This window comes from Rhinopithecus roxellana, chromosome 3, assembly GCF_007565055.1.
Source record: "Rhinopithecus roxellana isolate Shanxi Qingling chromosome 3, ASM756505v1, whole genome shotgun sequence".
NCBI classification, from domain to species: domain Eukaryota; kingdom Metazoa; phylum Chordata; class Mammalia; order Primates; family Cercopithecidae; genus Rhinopithecus; species Rhinopithecus roxellana.
In genome coordinates, this window is record NC_044551.1 from 174909371 (window position 1) to 174932485 (window position 23115).

The following is a 23115-nucleotide window of genomic DNA, read 5'->3' on the forward strand; positions in this document are numbered from 1 at the left end:
TGTCCTGTGCTGCCTCGGAGACAAATTCCCTCCCTCGCTCCATTTACACTTCATTTTCCATCCTCTTCCCAAAGAGCCAATGTGGTCAATATTACTAACCTTACTGGACACAAGAAGACAGTAGGGCTCAGCAGAAATACTTCCCTAGGGCCACAGAGCCAGGGAAAAACAAGTCTGGGATTTAAATCCAAGGGTCTTTGGTCCTCAAATCGTATTCCTTATTCAGCAGAACAGCACTTGAACCCAAATGCCTGCAGGCCATCTCATCTATCTCAACAATCGCACTGGCACCATGTCCTCATTCAGAGGACACTCTCAGGCCAGAGTGCCAGAATCAGGGGATTCAAGGTGAATCCAAACCACACATATTCTACCTAGGAGAATCACAAAGTCTCCAGTCTATCATTATTGACCCATCTATCAGCTCAATGTCTCCACTAGTAATGGAAATAATAAATGATACCAATATTAATAGCTGCTGCCATTAACGGAGCCCTCACTATATGCCACACCCCTAAAAACCATGAGAACCTTATAATGCTGGTGTGAGGATTATTCCTTTTCCACACACAAAGAACAGAGGCTCTACAGGTGCCTCTGACTTGCCTAGAGCAGAGGGTGGGTGGGCTGTGGAGGCACTGGCACCTGAAATCACTTCTGTAATCCCTCCCGCCATCAGGGAGGACTTGCTGCCAAGAAGAACATCTCCAGAGCCAGGACATGCCTCTCATTCCTGCCGCACAACAAGGTCACTGAGGAGGGAGGCTTGGACTCTCCAGAAGCAGCCAGCGGGAGAGACTGTTTTCCTCACTGTTCCCTGTGATCAGTTAGCATAGAATCTGGATAGAACAAGCCCTATCTCTGAAGGCAAGGTGGTGGGTACAAAGGGCCAGGCAGGCTGACGTCTGGGGGCTTCCAGGGGCAGAGTAGGTGCTAAGAAGTCTTCCTGACCTGCCAGGTTATCGAACTGCTCATGCTGGCGATGGTGTTAATGCAGGTATATTCTGATGTGCCTGATAACCCCCGCGTTATCTTCAAAGATGAAACATTTAACTCTGATAAGTTCATCCAAGAGAAGAGCCTGTGTCTTTCTGCAAGTTCATCCCTTCATTTCACAAATATTTATTGAAGACTTGACGATGTACCAGCCACGGCACTGTGCTACGTGCTGGAATGCAAATGTCAAGAAGGCAGCTTACATTAAAATGATTCTGAAAGTACCAACCAGGAATAAGAGAAGAAATCTGGAGGCATGTCCTGATGTGTCTTATTCTTTCCTAGTTTTGGCAAATACACCTGGGGGAATTCAAGTTCTGGGGGTTGGAAACCCTTCTGTGTAGCCTAGTCAAAGAAGATAGTTTGGACAAAGGGAATGATTGCCTCAAATTCACCAGTGCTGTTGACACCACTACCACCATCATCCTACCAACAACACTACTACTCACATCACTATATCATCACCACCATCACAACCATCAGTCCTTCTGCTACCATCACCACTGCCACCATCACCACCTTTCATCACAACTACTATCACTACCACCATACCATCACCATCACTATCATTACAACCACACCATCATCATTACTATTATCATCATTACCACCATCACCATTGCCACCACCACCACCTCCATAACCACCACCATTATATCACCATTACCATCATCACCACCACCACCACCATCACTACCATCATTACCATCATCACCATCATCACCATCAACACCTCCATAACCGCTACCATCACTGTCATTACTACCACAGCATTATCATTATTATTATCATTATCAGCACTATCACCCTTGTCACCACCACCACCATCACTATCACTGTCACCATGATCACTACCACCACCACCATCACTACCACCATTACCATCATCACCATCACCATCTCCATAACTGCTAACATCACTGTCACTACTACCACAGCATCATCATCATTCTCAGCACCATCATCCTTGTCACCACCACCACCTCCATAACCACCACCATCACTATCACTTCACCATCATCACACCACCATTGCCATCATCACCATCACCACCTTCATAACCATTATCATCACTGTCATTACTACCACACCATCATCATTACTACTATTATTATCACCACCATCTCCGTCGTCACCATCACCTCCATAACCACCTCTATCACTACCACCAATACCATCATCACCACCACCTTCATGATCGCCATCACTACTACCATCACCATCACCATCATCACCACCGTCACTATCGTTGCCAGCACCATCATACCACCATCACTGTCATTACTACCATATCATCATCATTACTGTTATCATCATCATCACCATCACTTCCACCATTACCAGCATCACCATCACCACCACCACCCTTATAATCAACAACGTCATCTATACTATAATAATCACCATTACCACTAATATTGTGATCCTCCATCATCATCATCATTACTGCTGTGAAGCCCCTACTGTCATTACTGTCACCAACACCTCTGCCATCATCAACAATATTATCCCTTGATATGGTTTGCCTCTATGTCCCCACCCAAACCTCATGTTGAACTGTAGTTACCAATGTTGGAGGAGGGACTGGGTGGGACGTGATTGGATCATGGGGGCAAGTTTCCCCCAAGCTGTTCTCATGATAGTGAGGGAGTTCTCATGAGATCTGGTTGTTTAAAAGTATGTAGCACATCCCCCTTTGCTCTCTCTCTGTCCTACCACTATGTGAAAGTGTGCCTGCTTCCCCTTTAGCTTTCTGCCACAATTGTAAGTTTCCTGAGGCCTCCCCAGTCATGCCTCCTGTAAAGCCTGTGGAACTGTGAGTCAGTTAAGCCTCTTTTCTTCATAAATTACCCAGTCTCAGGTAGTACTTTATAGCAGTGTGAAAACAAATACATCCATAATATAATAATTACCACCACGAATAACACCACCCCCATTACCACCGTCACACTACTGTCACAAGCACCATCACCACCACTATTATCAAAATCATTATTATTGCTATGACCATTATTGTCATCTAATACTGATCCCCACCATGTATGCACTGCCTTATAGCTTACTAAACACATTCATATTATCTCACTAATGCTCATGACACTCCAATGAATTGATACCATGATTGTTATTGTTTAACAGATGAAGAAGCTGATGTACAGAAAGGGGCTAAACAATTTCTTCAAACCACACAGCTCCTAAAGGGTAAGCTAGGACTGATCTTCAATTCTATTTCACCCAGCACACCATCAGCTCTCTTCATCAGCTCTAAGTTGTTATGGAATGGCCTCCAATGTGCTATGTTTTTGCACCACACCACAATCTTTGATGTTCATATCATGTGAATATGCTGTTGGCGAGTGGGGGAGGTCCTCAAAGTCATGCCCAAGTTTCTCTGCCACATGAATTCTAATTAAGGAATCCCAAGTCTTTGTGCATCTCTGTGAAATATCAGTTCCAGTCACCAAGTACCAGTCTTTTGCCCAGAACTGTCCTGGGATCCTCAAAGATGCTCAGCAGGGAAGAAAGAAAGGTCCAGGTCTCTGAGGAAAGGCCACTCTTGCTGGAGAGTCAAGCATGTTTACAGGGAATGATGATAGAACAGTACAAGGTAATCAAAGGCTAAATCATGGAGACAAATAGTAAGTTCCCGGGGAGAGGAGAAGGAGGAATCAAATATAAGCTGCAGTGATCATGGGGAGACACTTAGGGGGACAAGGGTGGCAGTGTGAGGGCACAGTCTCTATCCCTACTTACTCAGTGCTTTTCTCATCCTTGCTGTCCACTACCTCCTAGGACCTTGTCCCCCTCTCCTGAACATGGACAGCCTGACTCTGCTCCTTGCCTCCCACTTCTGATGGCATCTTCTTTCTGTTAACATCCTCCAAGTCACAAGCATACAAAACATCACTGGCATTTTTAATTCCTTTCCCCTTCTTGTTGCCTGCCTCTGTGACTTTGCTCATCCTGTTCCTTCTGCCTAGAACTTCACTAACCTACATTTCTGCCTGGGCCAACCCCTAGCTCATTTGCTGAGCTCTAATGCCACCTCTTTCGGCCACCTTCTCTAATTCTCCAGCCCCTGCCCCTCAGATAGAGGTGCTTTCTCCCTCCTCTGAATCCCCACAGTGTTACATAATCTATAATGTCCTCTAGTTAAATGCTCAGGTTCAGCCTGGTCCAGAGATTCAGCATGCAGGCACTGGAGGCAAACCATCTGGTTTCGAATCCTGGCTTGTCCACTTATGAGAAGTGAGACATTGGACATTTGCTTATGCCCTCTAGTCTTCAGTGTCCTCATCTGGAAAGGGTCTAGTAATAATGCTCGCTTCCGGGGGATACTGTAAAGCTTACATAAAGTCAAGCTGCTAAAGTGTCTAGCACATAGCATGTCATAGATTTGCTGTCAATATAATTATTATGAGCAGAGAGAAGTTCTTTGGGGACAAAGACTGTGTCCAACATAACTCGAATTTTCCAGCAGCTTCTTCTTCAGGGTAAGGCAAATGGGAGCCAGAATTGCCTCTAGCAGAGGCTACATGATATGAACCAATGTACAGAGCGGTCACTTAGCAAGGGAAAAACCAGGGAGGGCGGAATGGTAGCACCAGGTGAGAACAGATGCAATAGGCAATTGGGAATGACAGAGAGTCCCTGGGAAGATCAGGACAAGATTCAATGCTCATTGTAGTCCCAGGTTTTCCTACCTCCTCTTATAATGCACCCTGAGGACATATCAAATCATAAGGCCCTTCTGGGAAATGAGTGAGGCTTGCATTTGGAGTGTCAACATCAAGGGCTTTGGAAGTGGCCAAAGCTGGTGTGAACCCTGTTCTTCCACCAGGCATCTGGGGGACTTGGGGCAAGTCACTTCTTCTCAAGCCTCAGTTTCCTCATCTATAAAATAGGGGGATCAGTGCCTGCCTCTCACAGTGTGAGATTTCATCTGTTACATGGGAATAATTGTACTGCCTACCACATAGGGTTGTTGTGAGGATTACATTAGTTTAATGTACCAAAGGCGCTTAGAGTGGTACTTGGCACAGATTGCTATATAAATGTCACAAGGACTATTTAAATGTTATGTTTGTTACTGTTGTTATTTTGTCAACACCTTGCACAGTCCTTGGCATGCAGCTGGTGCCCAATACAGATCGGTTTTTTTCCTTTTCCTGTCTGGTTCCAACTCCAATGCTGAAATGCCTCACAGGCACACTCAAGAGATGCTTAAAGCACTAGCAAAGTAGAGGCATGAAAAATTGCGTTTTGAAAGCATATTTTATTTCAGAAAAGTCACTAAAGTACTCAACATGGGAAAAATCCAAATTTGGCAGACTTCCTTAGACTTATCTTACTGTTTCTCCTTTGAAATGCCTGTGTAGCCATTGGTGGGGCAGGGCAGGGTGGGGCGGTGGTGGGAAGACCTGATCATTTTAGCGTTAGGGCATACAGGGCTTAGAGTCCTAATCAGCCCAGGGCTGGATGTATGCAAAGGGGGAAGGAAAGAAGGGGAGCCCCCTGCTGCCCTGACTTCGATGGGTGGGGAAGCCTCCTGAAGACACCCCTGCTGAGTGCACGATTTGGACATCTGGAAGAGTCATACATGGGAGAATCCCAGAGATGGAGAGAAAGTGCAGCCTCAGTCACATGGATGCAAATGTGCCACAGCTTCCCCAAGGCAGCTGGGAGCTGCGTGGTCTCCACCAGAACACTCCTCTCACTCTGGGTCCAGGGTTGGCATGGGTGAGGAGCTGATGGAGCCAAGAGGAGGCTGTCATTTTCAGTTCCTGGGAGCTGGGAAACTAGCCGTCACTGCGCAGCCTCTTCCTGGGGCTCAGAGGCTTGCTTGTCCTGGATGTGCCCTCCAGCTGCAGGCAGGAGCCCAGGTGGTGGAGTGCCTCGCAATCAGATCCGCTTCAAGTACTTGCTCGCTAATCACTAGCCAATCAAGAACCTCCCTGCACTGAAGTTTCCTAGTCTGCGAAGTGAGAATAATAATGAAACCATTACAGGACTCCTACAAAAATAAAAAGATTGCTTTTTTGGGGGGATCCCCACCAACAGAGAGGTCCTACTAGACCCCCTGGAAAAGGCATTTGACTTTAATTCTCCAGGCCCTACCTGTGTCTGTTTAGACTCCTACTTTGGTCACATTTTCTGGCTTCAAATCGCACACAAAGGCTCTGCATGTAAACCAGGCTGCTAGCCTGGCCTGGGATTCTGAACTTTATCAGTGAAATCCATTATGCAGGTAAGTCTCTAGTTGTGGTTCACACGGCTCTGCCCTGCACCCTGTTCTGGCCTGTGTTCTTAGAAACAAGTTAGATAAAGACCTAGAATGCCTCCTTATCATATCTTCAGGTAGCAGAAAACTTGGAGGTATAGCTAAGATGACAGCTGGTGGAATCAAGATTCAGGATCTCACTTGGCTGGAATAACATTTAAAATGAGTAAATTAAAACTTAATGGGCATACGTCATCCTGCACTTTTTCTTTGTTGTTAAAAAGAAAGGGAGAGAAAGAAAGAAAAACAGACAAGCTTGATTGCAGAAATGCAAATCTGGGAATCTGACTTCACAACATCTTATATGAGATGACCAGGGCTGGGGTTCAGATGTCAGGCCTGACACTTGAGTTATGTGATTGTGGGCAAACCACTCACCTTCTCTGGACTCTATTTTTGTATTTGTAAAATGAGGCTTAAATCAGAAGTCTTCAAAGTCCTCTTCCAGCTTGATATGTAATTTTGTATAATATAATACATATAGTTCCATTGTCTGTGCTTTAGGCCGGTATTCCTCAGACTTCAGTGGGTATATAAACCATCTGGTGATCTTGTTAAAATGCAGGTTCTGACTGGGTAGGTCTGACTGAATTGAGGCCTGGGACTCTGTATTTCCTTTTTCTTTCTTTCTTTCTTTTTTTTTTTTTTTTTTTTTTTTGAGATGGAGTATCGCTCTGTCACCCTGGCTGGAGTGCAGTGGTGCAATCTCGGCTCACTGCAACCTCCACCTCCCAGGTTCATGCCATTCCCCTGCCTCCGCCTCCCGAGTAGCTGGGACTACAGGCGCCCACCACCACGCCTGGGTAATTTTTTTATATTTTTAGTAGAGATGGGGTTTCACCGTGTTAGCCAGGATGGTCTCGATCTCCTGACCTTGTGATCCACCTGCCTCGGCCTCCCAAAGTGCTGGGATTACAGGTGTGAGCCACCGTGCCCGGCCGGGACTCTGTATTTCTAACAAGTTCTCAACTGATGCTGAGGCTGCTGGTCTGAGGAGCACACACTTTAAGGAACATAGACCCAGATGGTAATAATTTACCTTTAGTGCATTCTATGTGCTGACCGATGCATCTTACATGCATGATTGCATTTAATCCTCATAACAACCTGGGAGGGAATTACCAACAATATCCTCGTTTTCTAGATTATGTAGAGATGAAAGTTCACAGAAGCGAGGTAACCTGTTCAACGTCACACAGCTAATGAGTTGCAGAGCCAGGATTTGAATTCTAGGTCTGCCTAACCAGGAGTATATGCTCATAACAACCATACAACATACGCAGGTGATTCAGGCCAGCATGTGGCTAAGGAGAGAAAGGAAATGAACGGGATAGCAATAAGGTACTTGCAAATGTACTAGCAAGCTCTTGTGTTTTTTTCTTAGCAGTAATAACCACTTGTAAACCGACTGACCTCTCCTTGCCCACCTGGACCATGTGAAAACTCTGATCCTGGTCCCTAGTTCTGAATGTTTGCAATTCTAACATACTTGGAGGATATTTAAACACTCTATCTTCACTAACAGGCAATGATGGCTATAACAAAGGGAGAAAATGTTAGTTCACATAAATGATTAGAGCAGAGGAGAGACGTTTAATCCTATTAATGAATTTGCTAATTGGCCTTTTGCCCCCAATCATTTCATATTCAGGCTTCCACAGCATCAGATTAAATGGAAATAGATCTAGGGGGAGGCAGGGTTGGGATGGCGCTAAAAGCGTTTTGCTCAGGGCCTGCACGTAGCTCAGTTGTTCCGTGTGGTTAATGAGGTGCTTCAGTCTATCCTTGAATGCCTTCTCCCCAACATCCATGTACCCTTTTTGACAGTTTTTCTACTCAGGTCCCTAAGGTTCCGGAGGCAAAGCCAGGAGGAGAGGAGGTTAGTGTGGCAGTTAGAAGCTCAGGCTCTGGGATCAGCCAGAACCAGGCTCTGAGATTCCCAAGCTCTGTGACCCTGAGTAAGGCACTTCCCTTTTTAGAGCCTCAGGTTCCTCAACTACAAAATAAGAACTGTAACAGCATCTTGTCCTCCAGGGTTGGGGTTAACAAAATAACACAGGAAAGAGCTGAGCAATGTACCCGGCACTGGGTGGAAGACACAGTGATTTGGGCTAGCATTACTATCCTCCCTGGCGGGTGACCTGCATTTTCATACCTCACTGTTGGGAATTGCTTTTACCACCTAAAGTTGACAGCTTCCCTGAGGAATCACCAGAGAAACTGCTTAGGGTGCCAGTGACCGTGGATATAGTGGCTCGGGATCTCAGAGGGCTGGAATCAGAGGCCACAGCTCAAAGGGATGAGGAGATTACCAAGGGTAACACCGTCATCATCCAGGTGGAGCAAGGCAGAAGGAAGGGGCCTGCCCTGAGATGGGACAAAAGGCGGCAGCAAAGCCAACACTGCCAACTCACCTGGTGTGCATGTTCACTTCCTTCTTGGCCCTCATGCGGCCCTGTAGGGAGACACTGTCCTTGTCTGCATTTTTTTTTTTTTTTTTTTTTTTTGAGATGCAGTCTCGCTCTGTCACCCAGGCTAGAGATTGCGCAATAGCACAATCTTGGCTCACTGCAACCTCTGCCTCTTCGGTTTAAGTGATTCTCCTGCCTCAGCCTTCTGAGTGGCTGGGATTACAGGAGCGTGACACCACACCTGGCTAATTTTTGTATTATTAGTAGAGATGGGGTTTCACCATGTTGGCCAGGCTGGTCTTGAACTCCTGACCTCGTGATCTGTCCACCTCGACCTCCCAAAGTGCTGGGATTACAGATGTGAGCTGCCATACCTGGCCCATTGTCCCCATTTTATAGAGGAGGAAACTGAGGCCTAGAGAGGCTCAGCTATGAACCAAAGAAAAGGAGTTGAATCCCAAGACTCTCTTGTTTTAATGCAGTGCTCCTAACCATAATGCAATCCTACTTCTAGCTTTCTGATTTGAGTGGTATGTGGTTCCTACTTCCCCCCACCGCACCAATGAAGCTTTTAGTCTGGCCTTGAATAACAAGATTTAATCCAAAGTACTACTCCCATGGCTGGGGTGTGGGAAGCTAGCAATATCCCAACTTACTGCAACTACTTCCAGAAGGTGACCTATTTAAAATACTACCGGGAGGAAGGGGAAGCATTTAAAGAGAAGTTTCTCTGGAGGCCCTAGGACTCTTAGGCTCTCTCTCTCTTTTCTAAAAACTGCTCCTTCCCTGCCTGATGAATGGGAACATCAGCTCCAGGGCCATTATGCAGAATTTTGCAGAGCTTCTCCCCAGGAGCAGACCTGGATTCCTCATCTGCACCGCTGCATTCCAGCACCGCTCAGAGCCATCGAGAACGCACACTCTGGCCCATCCATCCTTACCTCCATGCCGCCAGCATCCATCAAGTCTGGATGCAGTGTCAGGCCTGACAGAGGCCCTGGGATAAGACTCAGTCCCTGAAAGCTAGTCAGAGAGATAAATGTGTAAACCCATAATGACAACCTTATAGTGTGTTCAGAATTGTAGTGAGGGGAAGCAGCAACAGCTATGCGGGAAGAGAGACGGGAGAGATGTGCTCTGCCTACAGAAGCTGGGAAAGGCTTCCCAGAGCGGTGGCATTGAATGGGGCCTTGAAGGATAAGTAGGAGTTGGCCAGGTGAATGAGGAGTGGAGGAGGAGGGAGGATGAGGAAGCCAGAGTGGATCTTAGGCAGAAATGACATCAGGGAAACAATGCTGAAGGACATTTGTGGGACTGACTAAGTGAACAAATGAACGAGTGGATAAATATACACATTCTGATCTCACCCAGGCAAGGCAAGGGTGAACCTGAAATATAAGGGAAGACAAGGGGAATCACCATGAATCAGTCTCTACTTTTCTTTCAGCAAAAGAGTGAAAACTTAGACATCTCCTCACCTTCTCCAAAGATGCTACACACCTACCAGTATCCAAAAAATTACCAGGACTCTTCTTGACTGAATTTATATTTTTCAGTTTTGGAGAACATGACTATCAATGCTCTTTGTGAAAAGATAGTCTTTTAATTATAGCCATTCTGGCACTTCATCATCCATTCATTTATGGACATATTCATTCATTCATGCAGTCATTTATTCCATCATTCTTTCTGTCATTCAGTTGATAATTCATTTGTTTCTTCATTGATTCACTCCTTTACTGTTTCTCCCATTCATTCAATCATTCATCTTTTCACTCATTTGTTAAAGCATGTGCTCACTTATTCACTTACACATTTACAAAGCATTCATGGAGCAAGGCCCATCCAGGTAGACAAAGAGATCTAAGCCTTGGCCCTTTTCCAGAGACTAAGTCAAAACAATCCCACTGATTTTAGGCAGTAAGTCCTTCCCCTCTGTCTTCTGTTCTTTTCCATCTCTCTCTTTCTGTTTATCTTGAGCTCCGCTGAGCTTCTTCTGGGATTGAGGGACCAGAACTCTGCCTGGTGCTGGATGTGGGTTCCTCATACCTTTGTGATTACGAGGGGAGTGGGAGTAGAATCACTGTTCTCAGCACTTCCCTGCTAAATGGTAAACAGATTCGGTACATTTCATGGACAAAGTCAATTCAAAACCAGCAGGCTGAATAACAGAATTCATTCCCGGTAGAGGGCTGGTAACTGAAATTCCAGTGGGAAACTAACTTTTCCTGCAGGGTCTGCAATTCTAGAAAATAATGGAGAGTGGCCAATCATTCCATTGTTTATAATTTCCTCTAGAAAATTTTTTATTAAGTACCTACTATGTGCACAGAACCAAGCAGAGAGTTGTGAAGGATGAGTTAGATGAACTCCTACCCCAAGAACCCTGCCCTCTGGTGGAGGGGAAAGGGGGTTAACACCTCCATTGATTGTCTAATTCCAAACACGATTGTGAGTCATAAGAAAATGTACGCCTTAAAAGAATATGGGAATTCAGATGGGGGAGGTCACTTCTCTCAGGGGCTTGGAGAAGGCTTCCTGAATATGGAAACTGGTGAGTGAGGTCTTGGAATGTGCGTGGAATTTTAACTATTAGATGAGGTAGCAAGGGGTGGGGTGGGAGAGTATTACAGAATTAAAAGGACAGGCAAAGATGCAAAGATGGGTAAAGATCAAAGCGCAAACCTTTCTATAAATCAGGATTTTCCTTTTGCAGATAAAGAAACTAGCATTTACAAGCTAAAATGACTTGCTATACAGTACTATGTGACAACAGGACCACTGCTTCTCTATGCCCCTCTGTCTCTTATCACTCTCCCAGATCTTTAGGTTGAAAATACTGCCTTGACCAATAAACCCTAAACCCAGCCTCATCAGGTGCACTCTGCTTCCATAAGTTCCCTGAGGTGCTCATTGATCTAGGAGCAAATATGGGACTATTAGGAACATTCCCATGTTTGGCCCTATGTTAACCAGTACCATATTAACTCACCATGTGGCCTTAGAAAAAGCATCTGATAGCCATGGAGTTGAGTTTACTCACCTATGCTATGACTGTTCTTGAGATCCGAAGCTCAGCCCTTTCAGAAAGTTCTGCATGCTTGCATTCGGTCATGGAGGATTTCTAACTCAGCCACCCCAGCAGTGTGGGATTATTTGCTTGTAGGGAATTCTCTATTGAGATGGCCTTGATCTAGTGATGTTGTCCCTAAATCCTCCTGCCCCCCGACAAGCCCAGCAGTTGCACCTGTATGGTCCTCCTCTGGTTCTCCTCAGTGCCCTAGCCTGTCTCACTTGCCCATTCAAGGCCAGGAGCAGTGTCCTTGGTGTGTCATGCACATGCAAAACTGCTAGAGCCAGAAATTCTATCTGGGACTGGGATGCAGAGGCTGAATCCCAAAAGCAGGGCTCTTCTACTTTTAATTAAAGACACACAAAGATCCCAAACAGAGAGAAGGACAGGAAGTGAACCTGAATATTTTTATTCAGTGGCATGGCTCTTAAGTTGCTTTAGATTTCTGTTGCCGTTAGAGAGCTCTCTCTGAATACCCAGGTTGGGCTAGATATCTTCTTGCAGCACTAATCATGCAGGGTTTTTGCCCTATTTAAAAACTATGTATGTTTCTAAATTGTATTATCAAAGCATTCAGGATTTTAATTGAGCAGGCTTTGATGTTTTCAGGACAAGCCACAGAGTAGAGGTCAGTGAGGGTTGAAGCAAGGGACGAGCATCTGTGTGCCTGGGTTTTTGGTCCTAGTTATCTGGATAGGGCTGGATAAGGTTTCCAGAAATGAGCTGTCAAGACTTTCAGATGTACTGCCTACTTCGAAAATGGCCTTACTCTGGACGTTCGGGAGCCCCAAACAACAGAGCCACAAATTGAATAGTACCTAAAATTTGCAGACCACTTATGGAACAGAGCTGTGCTAAATGCTTGACTTGCATGATCCTTGAAATCCACACAACACAACAGCTATTTTAAGATGGTAACTACCACTACCCCTGTTTTATAGTTGAGGAAAACAAGGCTTAGTCATCCAGCTAGTAAGTTGCAGAGCCTGAATTTGAACCCAGCAGGGAGACTGATTCCTGAGTTGAAAAATCCCAACTGCCCTCTTCTGACCGCTTCTAATTAGATCTGAGCCTCACGTCTCTGAGATCATAGCAGCAGCTCTGGTGAGAGCATCAACCACAAAAATATTAGAATTTGAGAACCAAATGGAACCTGAGGAAATGCCTAATGTGAATTTCTCCTTTTACAAAGAAGAAACCGAGGCCCCAGTGGGGAAAAGTGACCTGGCCAGGATAGGATGCCTGACCACTAGCCTCCCCAGCCAGGGCTCCCTCCAGGTTTCCAAGCTGCCTCCCATAGAAGGGTCTTCTGCTGATTAGCATTCCACTGTGCAAGGCAGTGAGATGACTCTGCTCCGGGGGCAAATGCCTGGGGGAACATATGCAGCTGGACCCCTGGACAACTCACGCCGGTGTCACAGGCTTTGTGCGGGAAGGGCTGAGTGCTCAGTGCTTTGGTAACTTGTCTTGGGAGTCCACCCATTGGCCCCGAACCTGCTATGAGTCTCAAACAAACATTGTTGTGAGGGTTAAATGAGAGTTGTTGATAAAACACCTAGCATTATGGCAAGCACATAGTAGGGGCACACTGAATGCTAGTATCCCCTCTTCTCTTTCTTTGAATCTGAGACAGAAGCAAAGACCTTTGTACTTTGGGAATCCTGCAGGAATTCATCCAGGGTAAATTCCTGGATGTTTAGGGTAGGAGAAGGAAATGGTAGACAGTAATGCCTGAGCTCTTACTCTTTCCCCAGCCCTATGCAAGGAGCTCCGTATTCATCATTCATTCAATTCTCACATCCTTACAACAACTTCCTCTGGGTCCCTGGTGGCTGCAGCCAACACAGAATATGAAGCAGAGTCCCCCCTTCCTCGACTTCCTACATAACCAGTTTCCTTCCAGGAAGTAGCATACGAATTTTATGGATGAAAAACTGAGGCTTAGGGAGGTGGGGGGACTTGCCTAAGGTTCCAGAGGCAGGGAATGATGGAGCTGGGATTCATACCCAGACTCAACTTGACTCTAGGGCCTGAGATATTTCTGTGACACCCAGCTCCCAGGAGAGCCACAGGCATGCAAAATATTTAAAAACAAGCCCCTGACTTTCCTGTCTCCACAGTCCCCTGGCCTCTGAGACTGCATGGTGGTCAGACAGGTGATGAGGGAGAAGACCTAGATTTGGTGCTGAAAATTGTCCCCAGTCAAGCAGCATCCCAGGATCTGCAAGAGGTGAGGCTTGGAATGTCAAGGCCTTGGGCTGAGCTTTGCAGATCTGTTCTGGTCAGGACTGGTAAAAGGGCAACCAGTCACTTCCTTGCCAGCAGGACGTGTAACTCAGCTGGACAAATGGGTCAAAGCCTCTTCCTATGTTCTAGGCTGTAAATGCTAACCCAGCTTCAGCACCTAAGATCTGCACCCAGAGATCTCTTTCCTTGGGGCTCAGCCAGCCTGATGCCTCTGGGATCTAGGCCAGAAGCTGGGACCCCTTCTTCCAGGGGGTTTCAAGGACAGCTTACTTGTGCAGATCTCTGTGGTTCTAACCAGGGTGAGACCAACCACGTTCTAAGAGGAGAAGTGCACTTCTACTCACTATTGGGCATATAGGGTAGGAGCTGTAACTCCCACCTGTATCCAGGATGGGGGCTCTGATGGTAGAACTTGAATGTTTAAGTGTCAAAGCTACTTAAAATCTTACCACTCATAGTGACATTTGAACATTAAACAAAACAAAATCCATCATTTCCCGTTTCCTAACTGCTTCCATTTTCTTTATTCCAACAACTAACTTTCGAACTGCTGGTAAGGAGACCTGCATTGTCCTCCAGGGCACAACACACTGGTTCTAACTTCACCTGGACCCATTTGAGGACTCTCTCACAGGTGGTGAGATCAGCCATGTCTCGGCTAGGGACAGGTGGTGATGGAACGGCGTCCAGGCAGAAGAGACTCCAGGATATTATGCTTTTTAATCCTTGATGTAAGCTCAGCTCCCAGCCAGCCCTTTACGGTTGCTCCTCCTGACTCCCGGAGCCACCAGGACATGAGGCCTGGGAGTTTTACCCCTGGCAGTAGCTGATTCCTTTTGGCTTGCAGAGGTTTCCGGGGTGCAGACAGAGCACTCTTCCTGATGAAGGGACTCGCAGGTCTGTACCTGGCATAGCCGCCCGGGAGGAGTGTGGGAGTGTGGCAGCACCCTCACTGAGTGCTCAAACGCCAGCTGTCACACACACTTCCACCAGAGAATCCGGTCACCCCCACCTGTGAACGTGCCTCTTCCTTCGGCTCCCAGAGATTTCCCCAGGAGGAGAGTCCCGGCGCCTGGTGCCCCAGAGGGGTCCAGTCCCCGATGGGGCAAACGTCCACTCTGGCTCCCTCCTCTGGTGTTCACACCAACCCTCCCACCGGTTTCTCTCTCCTTTGGGTACAATCACCTGTCCGGGCTCCTCGGGGAGAGGGGAGTCCGGACTAAGGGAGGCAGGTGGCACACCCCACCTCGGCGCCCAGCACCCCCAAACCCAGACAGGGGAACAAAAGGAAGAAGGAGGTCGCTTACCTTTCGAGGGTCGCCTTTGTTTGGTTTGCAGAGATGAGAAGGTGCCCATGACGGCCCCCATGGCAGCGAAGACTTGTGTGCGAGTTGGGACCCCGGGCCCTGCCCCTCCCCTTCCCTGGAAAGAAATCCCCGTGGTTTGTCTACTGTGAATTGGAGGAGAGAAAAGCGACCGGCAGCTCGCCTGCAGCTTGGTATTCAGCGAGCGTGGAGCCGAGGCTAGGAGGTTTCTGGATTCCTTCTTCAGCCCGGCACATGCAAGGGACTCAGGGCTAGCTGCTCCCCGTGAGCCTTCGGAACCGCTTCCCCGCGCGAGGACCCGGCGCGGCCAGTTCCCTCGCCCAGGGCCGAGGAGGGTGCCCTGAAGCCTGCCTGGCACTGGACAAGGGGCCAGCGCGCCCGCCCGGCCAAGGCTGCCTAGCCAGCGCCGCGTGCGGTGCGGGAGCCGCTGTCCGCCCGCCCCTCTTGCCGCACGCTCGGCTCCCCTCCCGGCGCTCGGGCTGGGTCTCGGAGGGCCGAGTACCAATCATGAATGAACAGAGCTCGGACCGCGCGGCGCGGAGCCACAGCGCGCCCGCCCGCTGCCTGCTGCCTGCCGCCAGCGCTCGGGGCGAGAGTCGGAGCCGCGGAGGGGGCGGCGGGCTGGCAACTGCGGAGGGGCGGGGCGGGGGCGAGGGCTGCACGGTGGGGGCGGGGGACGCCCGGCCCTGCGCCCTCACCCTCGCGCACCCTCATTGGCCCCGGGTATACGCGGGACCCCCAGGAGCATGCGACCCTAAGAGACAGACCCGGGGCCAGGTACCTGGCTGACGGGTGCGGTTCAGGGGGCAGTAGATTGAGTGGCCCCAGGAAGACTCTGTGTGTGTGTGTGTGTGTGTGTGTGTGTGTGTGATGCGCGCGCGTGCGTGTGTGTGTGTGTCCCTGTGTGTGGTGCATTGTGATTTCATTCGACTTCAAGGGAAATCTTATTTAACCCACTGCCTGAACTCATGGGGAGGGGGAAAGTCGGCCCCACCCAGAAAGGGGTGAAAAACACATCCAAATGGATGGTCATGGCAAGAAGGTGCCATCCTGCTCCGCGGGTCCTTGAGGGTTCTGCAGAATTCCCCCATGGCAGGGCCCACCTTCTACTGACAGGAAGTTGGGGAGGAGAAAGGAGCCCTCAGCCCCTCTGAGCCTTTACACTCCCATTTTTCTTTTTCTGTTTTTTGAGACGGAGTCTCGCTCTGTTGCCCAGGCTGGAGTGCAATGGCGAGATCTCTGCTCACTGCAACCTCTGCCTCCCAGATTTAAGCGATTCTCCTGCCTCAGCCTCTGGAGTAGCTGGGATTACAGGCGCCTACCACCAGGCCCAGATACATTTTTTTGTATTTTTTAGTATAGATGGGGTTTCACCATATTGGCCAGGCTGGGCTTGAACTCCTGACCTCAGGTGATCCACCCGCCTCAGCCTCCCAAAGTGCTGGGATTATAGGCGAGAGCCACCGCACCCGGCCTGCTTTCTCGTTTTTCTGTTTCTTTCCTCCTTGGTTCTCCCTCTTCTCCCTTTCCAGCTCAAAAATTTATTAGCCGTTAGCTGCTGGTTGTTAGTGCTTGAAGGGGCAATGATTAGATTCAGGAAGCCATTTCCCTTCTGTGAGTGGCTTCTCACCCAAAGGGCAAAGTTTGCGTCCCTGCCTGTGAACTCAAAGCCTTGTGGTGTTGAAATGCAAGATTTGCTCCCTGGAAGGTGGAGGAAGAGCTTCCCTCCCCCAAGTCTGAGCTGCTTGGGTTCCCACTGAGACCCATTGTGACACTAAGAATCCTTTACCCAAGCTGGCCCCCACACTCCCACCCGGTCATCTTCTCTCTGCCACACAGATACACACCATGTTAGCAGTTCACAGAACGCCCAGACAAAAGGCCTCATGAACAAGCATGCATGCCCATAAAATCCCACAAACATATGGGCTCAGCTCCTTAAGTCCGCACAGACATTGCTATTGTACACACAGACAGACCCAAGGCTCATAATACACCTACAGTTGCCGCCCACAAAGACGGAGAGACACACAAACACACAGGCACGCAGACGCACACACAGTGCAAAACTGCATCATGGTCTGAACACAGACTGAACGCCACACAGGCATAGAGTTGAATCCCCAGGATACAGGCCCCATGAGAGCTGCTTCCCCTAATGCTAGCCCATGAGCTGTCCCCTCAGGGCCACAGGTGGCCTGTGACTTGGTTTTATTCATGTCCCTGAATAGTTTTCTTCACCTATGCAGCATTTAATGCTTTTCTGCAATCCCAGCACATGTCCTGTTTTGTGCAACAGGGGAGGTGCACTTACGAGCATACTTCCTTTCCTTTGCATTGCCAACTGCTGTGCAACCACATTGTCCACATGATGCCCACCAAAGCCCTGTGAATTAAGCAGGTGCCTGACCATCACCACAGAGAGAAATTGAGGCTTACCTAGTATTAGAGATTTGCCTGAAGTTGCCTAACCAGGATGTGGGATTAGAAGTTGGGTTCCAGGCCTCTGTCGTGGTCTCCTGGGGAATCCCCTGCTCACAGATGAGGGCACTGAGCCAGAAAGACCTGCTGGGGGTCCCACAAGATTCACAGCCTCTGCTTTCCTAACTGCCAGCTCAGGGCTTGTCCAGGCCAGGGAAGCCTTGAATCCTGGAAGACGGGGCAGGGGCTGGTCCCTGCTTCCCTCCTGCCTTCTCTATTGGGGAAGAGGGCGTGTGGGGCTGAAGCTCGGGGTCATTAGAGGACCAAGTAGGATGTCCAGGATTCAAGGAACAGAGGAGAGCCCTTTGCTGAGGAGAAGGTGAAGCCACCCTGGGCGTCTTTGCCAACTTCTCCGGGACACCACTGTGGGAGCACCAAGCTACTTCCCCCTCGGGGCTCTGCTAATTTTCATGGTACCTGAATGATCATAAGGACAGCACTTGAGAGGTCACAAAAGTCTAGAATGTCATCCTCTCATTTCTGCTTCCCCACAACCCACTGAAGAAGCAGAGTACAGATGACTTGCTCCATTTTGCAGATCAGAAATAGCAAAGTGCTTCCGGACGTGTTTGCAATTGGCTGCCTCTGAACAGTAGGTGTAAGGTGAAGTCACCAAAATAAAATCCAAACCATTAAACATGAATTATGAGGTACTTTTTGTGGCCTGTGGCTTCTTCTACAAATCCTCCCTGACCCCGGTGCTCCCTTTGTGGCTCAGCCACCCAGACCCCTCACTATTTCTCAGATGCATGTTGTGGCTCTGCTTCAGGGCCTTTGCACATGCTGTTCCCTCTGCCTGGAAAGTTCCTCACTTCTTTCTCCTTCTGGCCACCTGCTGCTTACCCTGGAATATCTACTGCAGACGTCATCTCCTCCAGGGATCCCTCCCTGGCCCCGAGTCAGTGCCCCGCTTGTGGTTTCCATAGCACTCAGGGCTCCTTGTCTTATCAGAGGACTCCTTGCTTTGTTTCTCATTGTTCCGTTCCTGTCTCTCCCTCTGGACTGCTTTAACTGGCTTACATACTGATTTAACTCTCTACTTTCTGCTTACTCTCTGGTTTCTGACAGGGTGCAGTCAATCTATGCTGAATAAATGAATGACTGAGTTGATTTTCTTTGCTCAGTGACCCAGTTAGTAAGTAAAAACTGATGATTACCAGATCATCCTTGCCCCTTAAAGGAAGACACATGCTCTGCCAAGTGAAGATTCATTCATTCACTTATTCATTCAACAAATATTAATTCATTCATGTATCTACCATGTACCAGATATTTACATGCACAATAGCTCATTTATTCCTGCAGATGCCTTGTGACATAGGTATTATTTGTAGATAAATACACACACGTGTGCACATGCCCACTGTACAATGCAGCTGACATCACCCCTGAGATGCTCACAAAGAATGTGTCTAAGTAGGAGAACACAGGTAAGTGTGAGGGGCAAGAGAGAAAGATGAGGATAACAGGCCCTCTCTCTGCCTCCTGGGAACTTGCAACAGAGAGCAGAGAACTGCATGGGGAGAGAGGGAGTGACAGGAGTGCTGAGGAAGCCTCCCATCAGTCGCCCTGACTGCAGGAGCCATTTGTCCTGTTGTCCCTGCCATGATGTACTCACTATGGCAACCTTGCCAGCCCCATCCAACCTGAGCTTCAGTGGCTGTGGCTCCCTTTACTCTGGAAGGTGAGTTAGCTCATGCACTGTCTCCAGCTCTGACCCCCTCCCTCATGCACCCTGGTGTAGACTGAATGTTTGTGTCCCTCCAAAATCCCTATGTTGAAGCTCTAAGCCCCTGTGTGGCTGTATTTGGAGAAGGGGCCTCTAAGTAGCTAAAGAAGGTTAAAAGAGGTCATAAGGGTGGGGCCCTGATCTGATAGAGTTAGTGTCCTTACAAGGAGAGATGCCAAAGACCCCCATGCACAAAGATGTCATGTGAGCACACAGGGAAAAGGCAGATGCAACCCAAGGTGAGAGGCCTCACCAGACGCCAACCCTGCTGGCACTTTGATCTTGGACTTCCAGTTTTCAGAACCGTAAGAAAATAGATTTCTGTTGTATAAGCCACCTAGACTGTGGTATTTTTTGAAGGCATTCCAAGCGGACCGATACACAACCCCAGTGTCAATCCCTGAGCTCAGAAAGTTCTGGATGCAAGGCCTTCCTTCTGCCATGAGCCTCCACATAGGACTCCTTAGGGCACTCCTCTGGGGCTCTTCAGGGAGGAAGGAGTGAGGTTGTCAGACCTGCAGAAATCGTGTCAAAACATGCATGTGCTTGTCTGAGTTTGTGTAACACACAAGCCCTGTTCTTTCCCTCCCTCACTCTCTCCTTTCTTCCTCTCTGTATCGCTTTCTTTCTTAATGTATTTCTTCCTCCCTGCTCCTTTTCTTCTTCCCTACTCAGTGCTCCCTCAGCCATGTTTCTTCTCATCCTTATGGACTATAGTAGTTCCTTCCAGGCACAGAGGTAGCATAGCATCAGATTGAGAGCACGAATTTGGGAGGCTGCTAGAACTGGGTGCAAACACTGAGCTTGCCCCGTTACTCTGGAACTGTGGGCATGATGAGTACGATCTGTGAACCCTGCTTTCAGCTTCTTGTGGATTACATTCATAATTCCTTTAGTAACTGGTTGTGTTGCTGTGAGGGATTGGTGACATGATGTTTGTAAGGCTCTTAGCAGGTGCCTGCACAGAGTGACCCATTACTGAAGGTGGACTGCCCTATTCCTGTTGCTGTGGGCCAGATATCCTGCTGGGTTAAAGGGGTATAAAAATGAGTAAGCCATAGCCTTTCCCTCGGCTTCCATCTTTGCTCTTCATCTGTTTGATGGGAAATCTATTCTCAGGGTCCCCATCTGGTATTAAAAGACTCAGATTAGTTAAGGAAAGGAATGCAGTTGGCACCTGATTATGTGCAATTCAGCACTACGCTTGCTGCTGTCTTGTACCATTTCCCAAATGTTCTGCATGCATAAGTCTGGCCTCAAATAGACTGGGAGCTTTTAGAAAGCAAAGGCCGAGTCTCCTGCTTTGCATTCCCCCCCTCCACCGCCCCCATCCACCGCCACTCAGCCTGGCCCAGAACATCCTAAGTGTTCTACAAATACTCAAACTGAGATCCTTCAGGGCAGGGGAAAGGGTGTCATCATTTACCCCTGAGTTCATATGAACCTAATCCCATGTCCCCTGGTATGTAACCCTGGCCCTTAGCCTCCCCACCTGTGGAACATGAACCCAATCATGTCATGGGGTTGTGAGAATGGGGTAAGATAAAGTAAAGGGAAAGCGCTTGTCTCTCTGTAAAGCACTCTGCAAAGGTCCTTTATTGTTATTTGCTTTGGGGTTCATTGGATCATTCATTCATTCGTTCAATGAATATTTATTAAGCACCATCTACCTGCCAGGCACTATTCTAAATATATGGATCAATAACGAGCAAGAAGAGGCAAGAAAACCTGCTCTCAGGAAGCTGGAGGTCTAGAGCTGAAGAAAATCAAATCATCTCCTCATCGCAAATTGCATTCAGGCCAGGAAGGAAAGAGTAGGGCAGTACGCTCAGGGTAGCAGGTGCTTGGAGAAGCCAGGTATCACCTTGTGTGAACAGTGAAGTGATGACATAGGACATATAGGTCTTCAGAGGGCAGGGAAGTAGATATGACTTTCAGGTCAGGGAGATGAGGCTTAAAGTCCTGGGTTTGTTTTGTGACCTTGGGCAAATTATTTGACCTTTGAGCCCCTCAATTTCATCATGTTTGCAAGGAGAACAATCTCAGCAATATTGATGGAGGTCGCAGGGTGAGGTTGAAAGTTACTGTGGTTACAAAAGTGCCTGACACAGGGTCTCCCTGGCTGGAACACAGTCCTGATTCAGAAAACACAAACTCCATGCCTCACTTTCCCCTTCCAGTCCCCTTTGCTTGGACCTTCTCCCCTACCTCCCCAGGAGGAAGAAAAGACCTTTGAATAGGACTTGGATTTGGGAAGCAGCTCTCCCGGGCTGCATTCTTATGCATCAAGCATGGCCTCATCTGTCGAGGTTGATCATGTTCTGGAGGGAGCAGGACTGACGTGGACTGCAGGGGAAGCCGGGGAAGCCAGGGCACAGGCTCTGCCCTTCATGTCCTAATGGCTGCGCTGCTCAAGGATTCCCCCTTCACGCTTCTGCACTGCCACAGTCTCCACCAGAGCTGAGATGAGTTCAGACAGAGTGCAGCCACCCACGCAGCTGGGACACTGGCGGTAAAGCCCTCCAACTTACCCAGATCCTGCTAGGAGTGTGTGTGTGGCGGGGCGGGGGCAGGGGTAGTCAGGGAGAGTGGGAAGGATATTCCTGGAGACCAGGGAAGTCATGGGTGCCTGCACTATGCTTGGCGCAAGGCAGATACTTCATGAATATTGATCAAATGGCTGTCTGGGGGTGGACGGAAGGGTGGGTAGAAAGGGGACGGGTGGCTAGATGGATGGATTCAAATATGTTCTAACAAACTGTAAGTATCTGATAAAACCTGTGAATCTTTTCCCCCAAAGTTACCATGCAGCATGCACACATGCTCACGCTTGGTGTAGAATTTCAGACCCTCCCCCGTGAAACACAGCCTTGGACACTTGGTGAAGAAACTTTGTCCTAAGGAGGAAAGGTTATGGTAAGGGATTTTATCCATTCATCCCTTAGTTGTGTGCCTTTAACTTCCCTGATCCTCAGTTTCAACATCTATAAAATCGGTTCAATAATCACACCTATGTCTTAGGGCTACTGTGAGGATTAAATGACTAGAAGCATTTAAGTGCTTTAGTGTGGTACCTGGGAGATTGCAAGGCTCATGAAAAAGGCAGGTCATTAACATATCCACTAATCTGCATTCATTCATTCAATCATTCATACACTCATTCATTCATTCACTCACAACTTTGTGAGGGCATTGAGTGAGTGCCTCTCGTTCATCGCACCTGATCAGGGCTCTGGGGCTCTCTGCAGAGGTGGATTCTCACTGCATTAGGGAACTCACAGTCTCAGGGCGCTTAAGTAAACAAGTCACTATAACATCCCAGACTTCACCAAGATCCCTCTCTAGTTCTGCTGCTGAGAGTCAAAGGCACCGAAGTCCTGGAGACTCGGCAAGGTCAGGGGTCTAGATCAGCCTAGGAGGGTGAAGGTCAGGGTGGAGAAATTAACGGTGGAGCTGGGTAGAAAGGGATGGGAGCTGGAGGGGGTGGAAGTGAGACTTGAGCAGAGCAGAGCTGAGGTGGGGTGAGAGTGGCCCTGGGCAACTGCATTTCCAGGCCACAGTGGTGAGGTTGA

The 23115-nt window shown here is 48.3% G+C and overlaps 1 protein-coding gene across 6 annotated transcripts in view; it reads right to left on the reverse strand.

The window, feature by feature from the left end:
- The window catches only part of KCNIP1 (potassium voltage-gated channel interacting protein 1), a 397622-nt gene that overhangs the window by 231111 nt on the left and 143396 nt on the right, over positions 1-23115 (reverse strand). For 4 of the 6 annotated variants that reach the window (XM_010364879.2, XM_010364875.2, XM_010364877.2 and 1 more), the window contains exon 1: positions 15316-15931. The exons of the other annotated variants lie outside the window; for them this stretch is intronic. In XM_010364879.2, the coding sequence (XP_010363181.1) occupies positions 15316-15376 (61 nt within the window). In that variant the 5' untranslated portion in view covers positions 15377-15931. Of the gene's footprint in view, positions 1-15315; positions 15932-23115 lie in introns of those variants that run through there. 6 annotated transcript variants of the gene reach the window in all.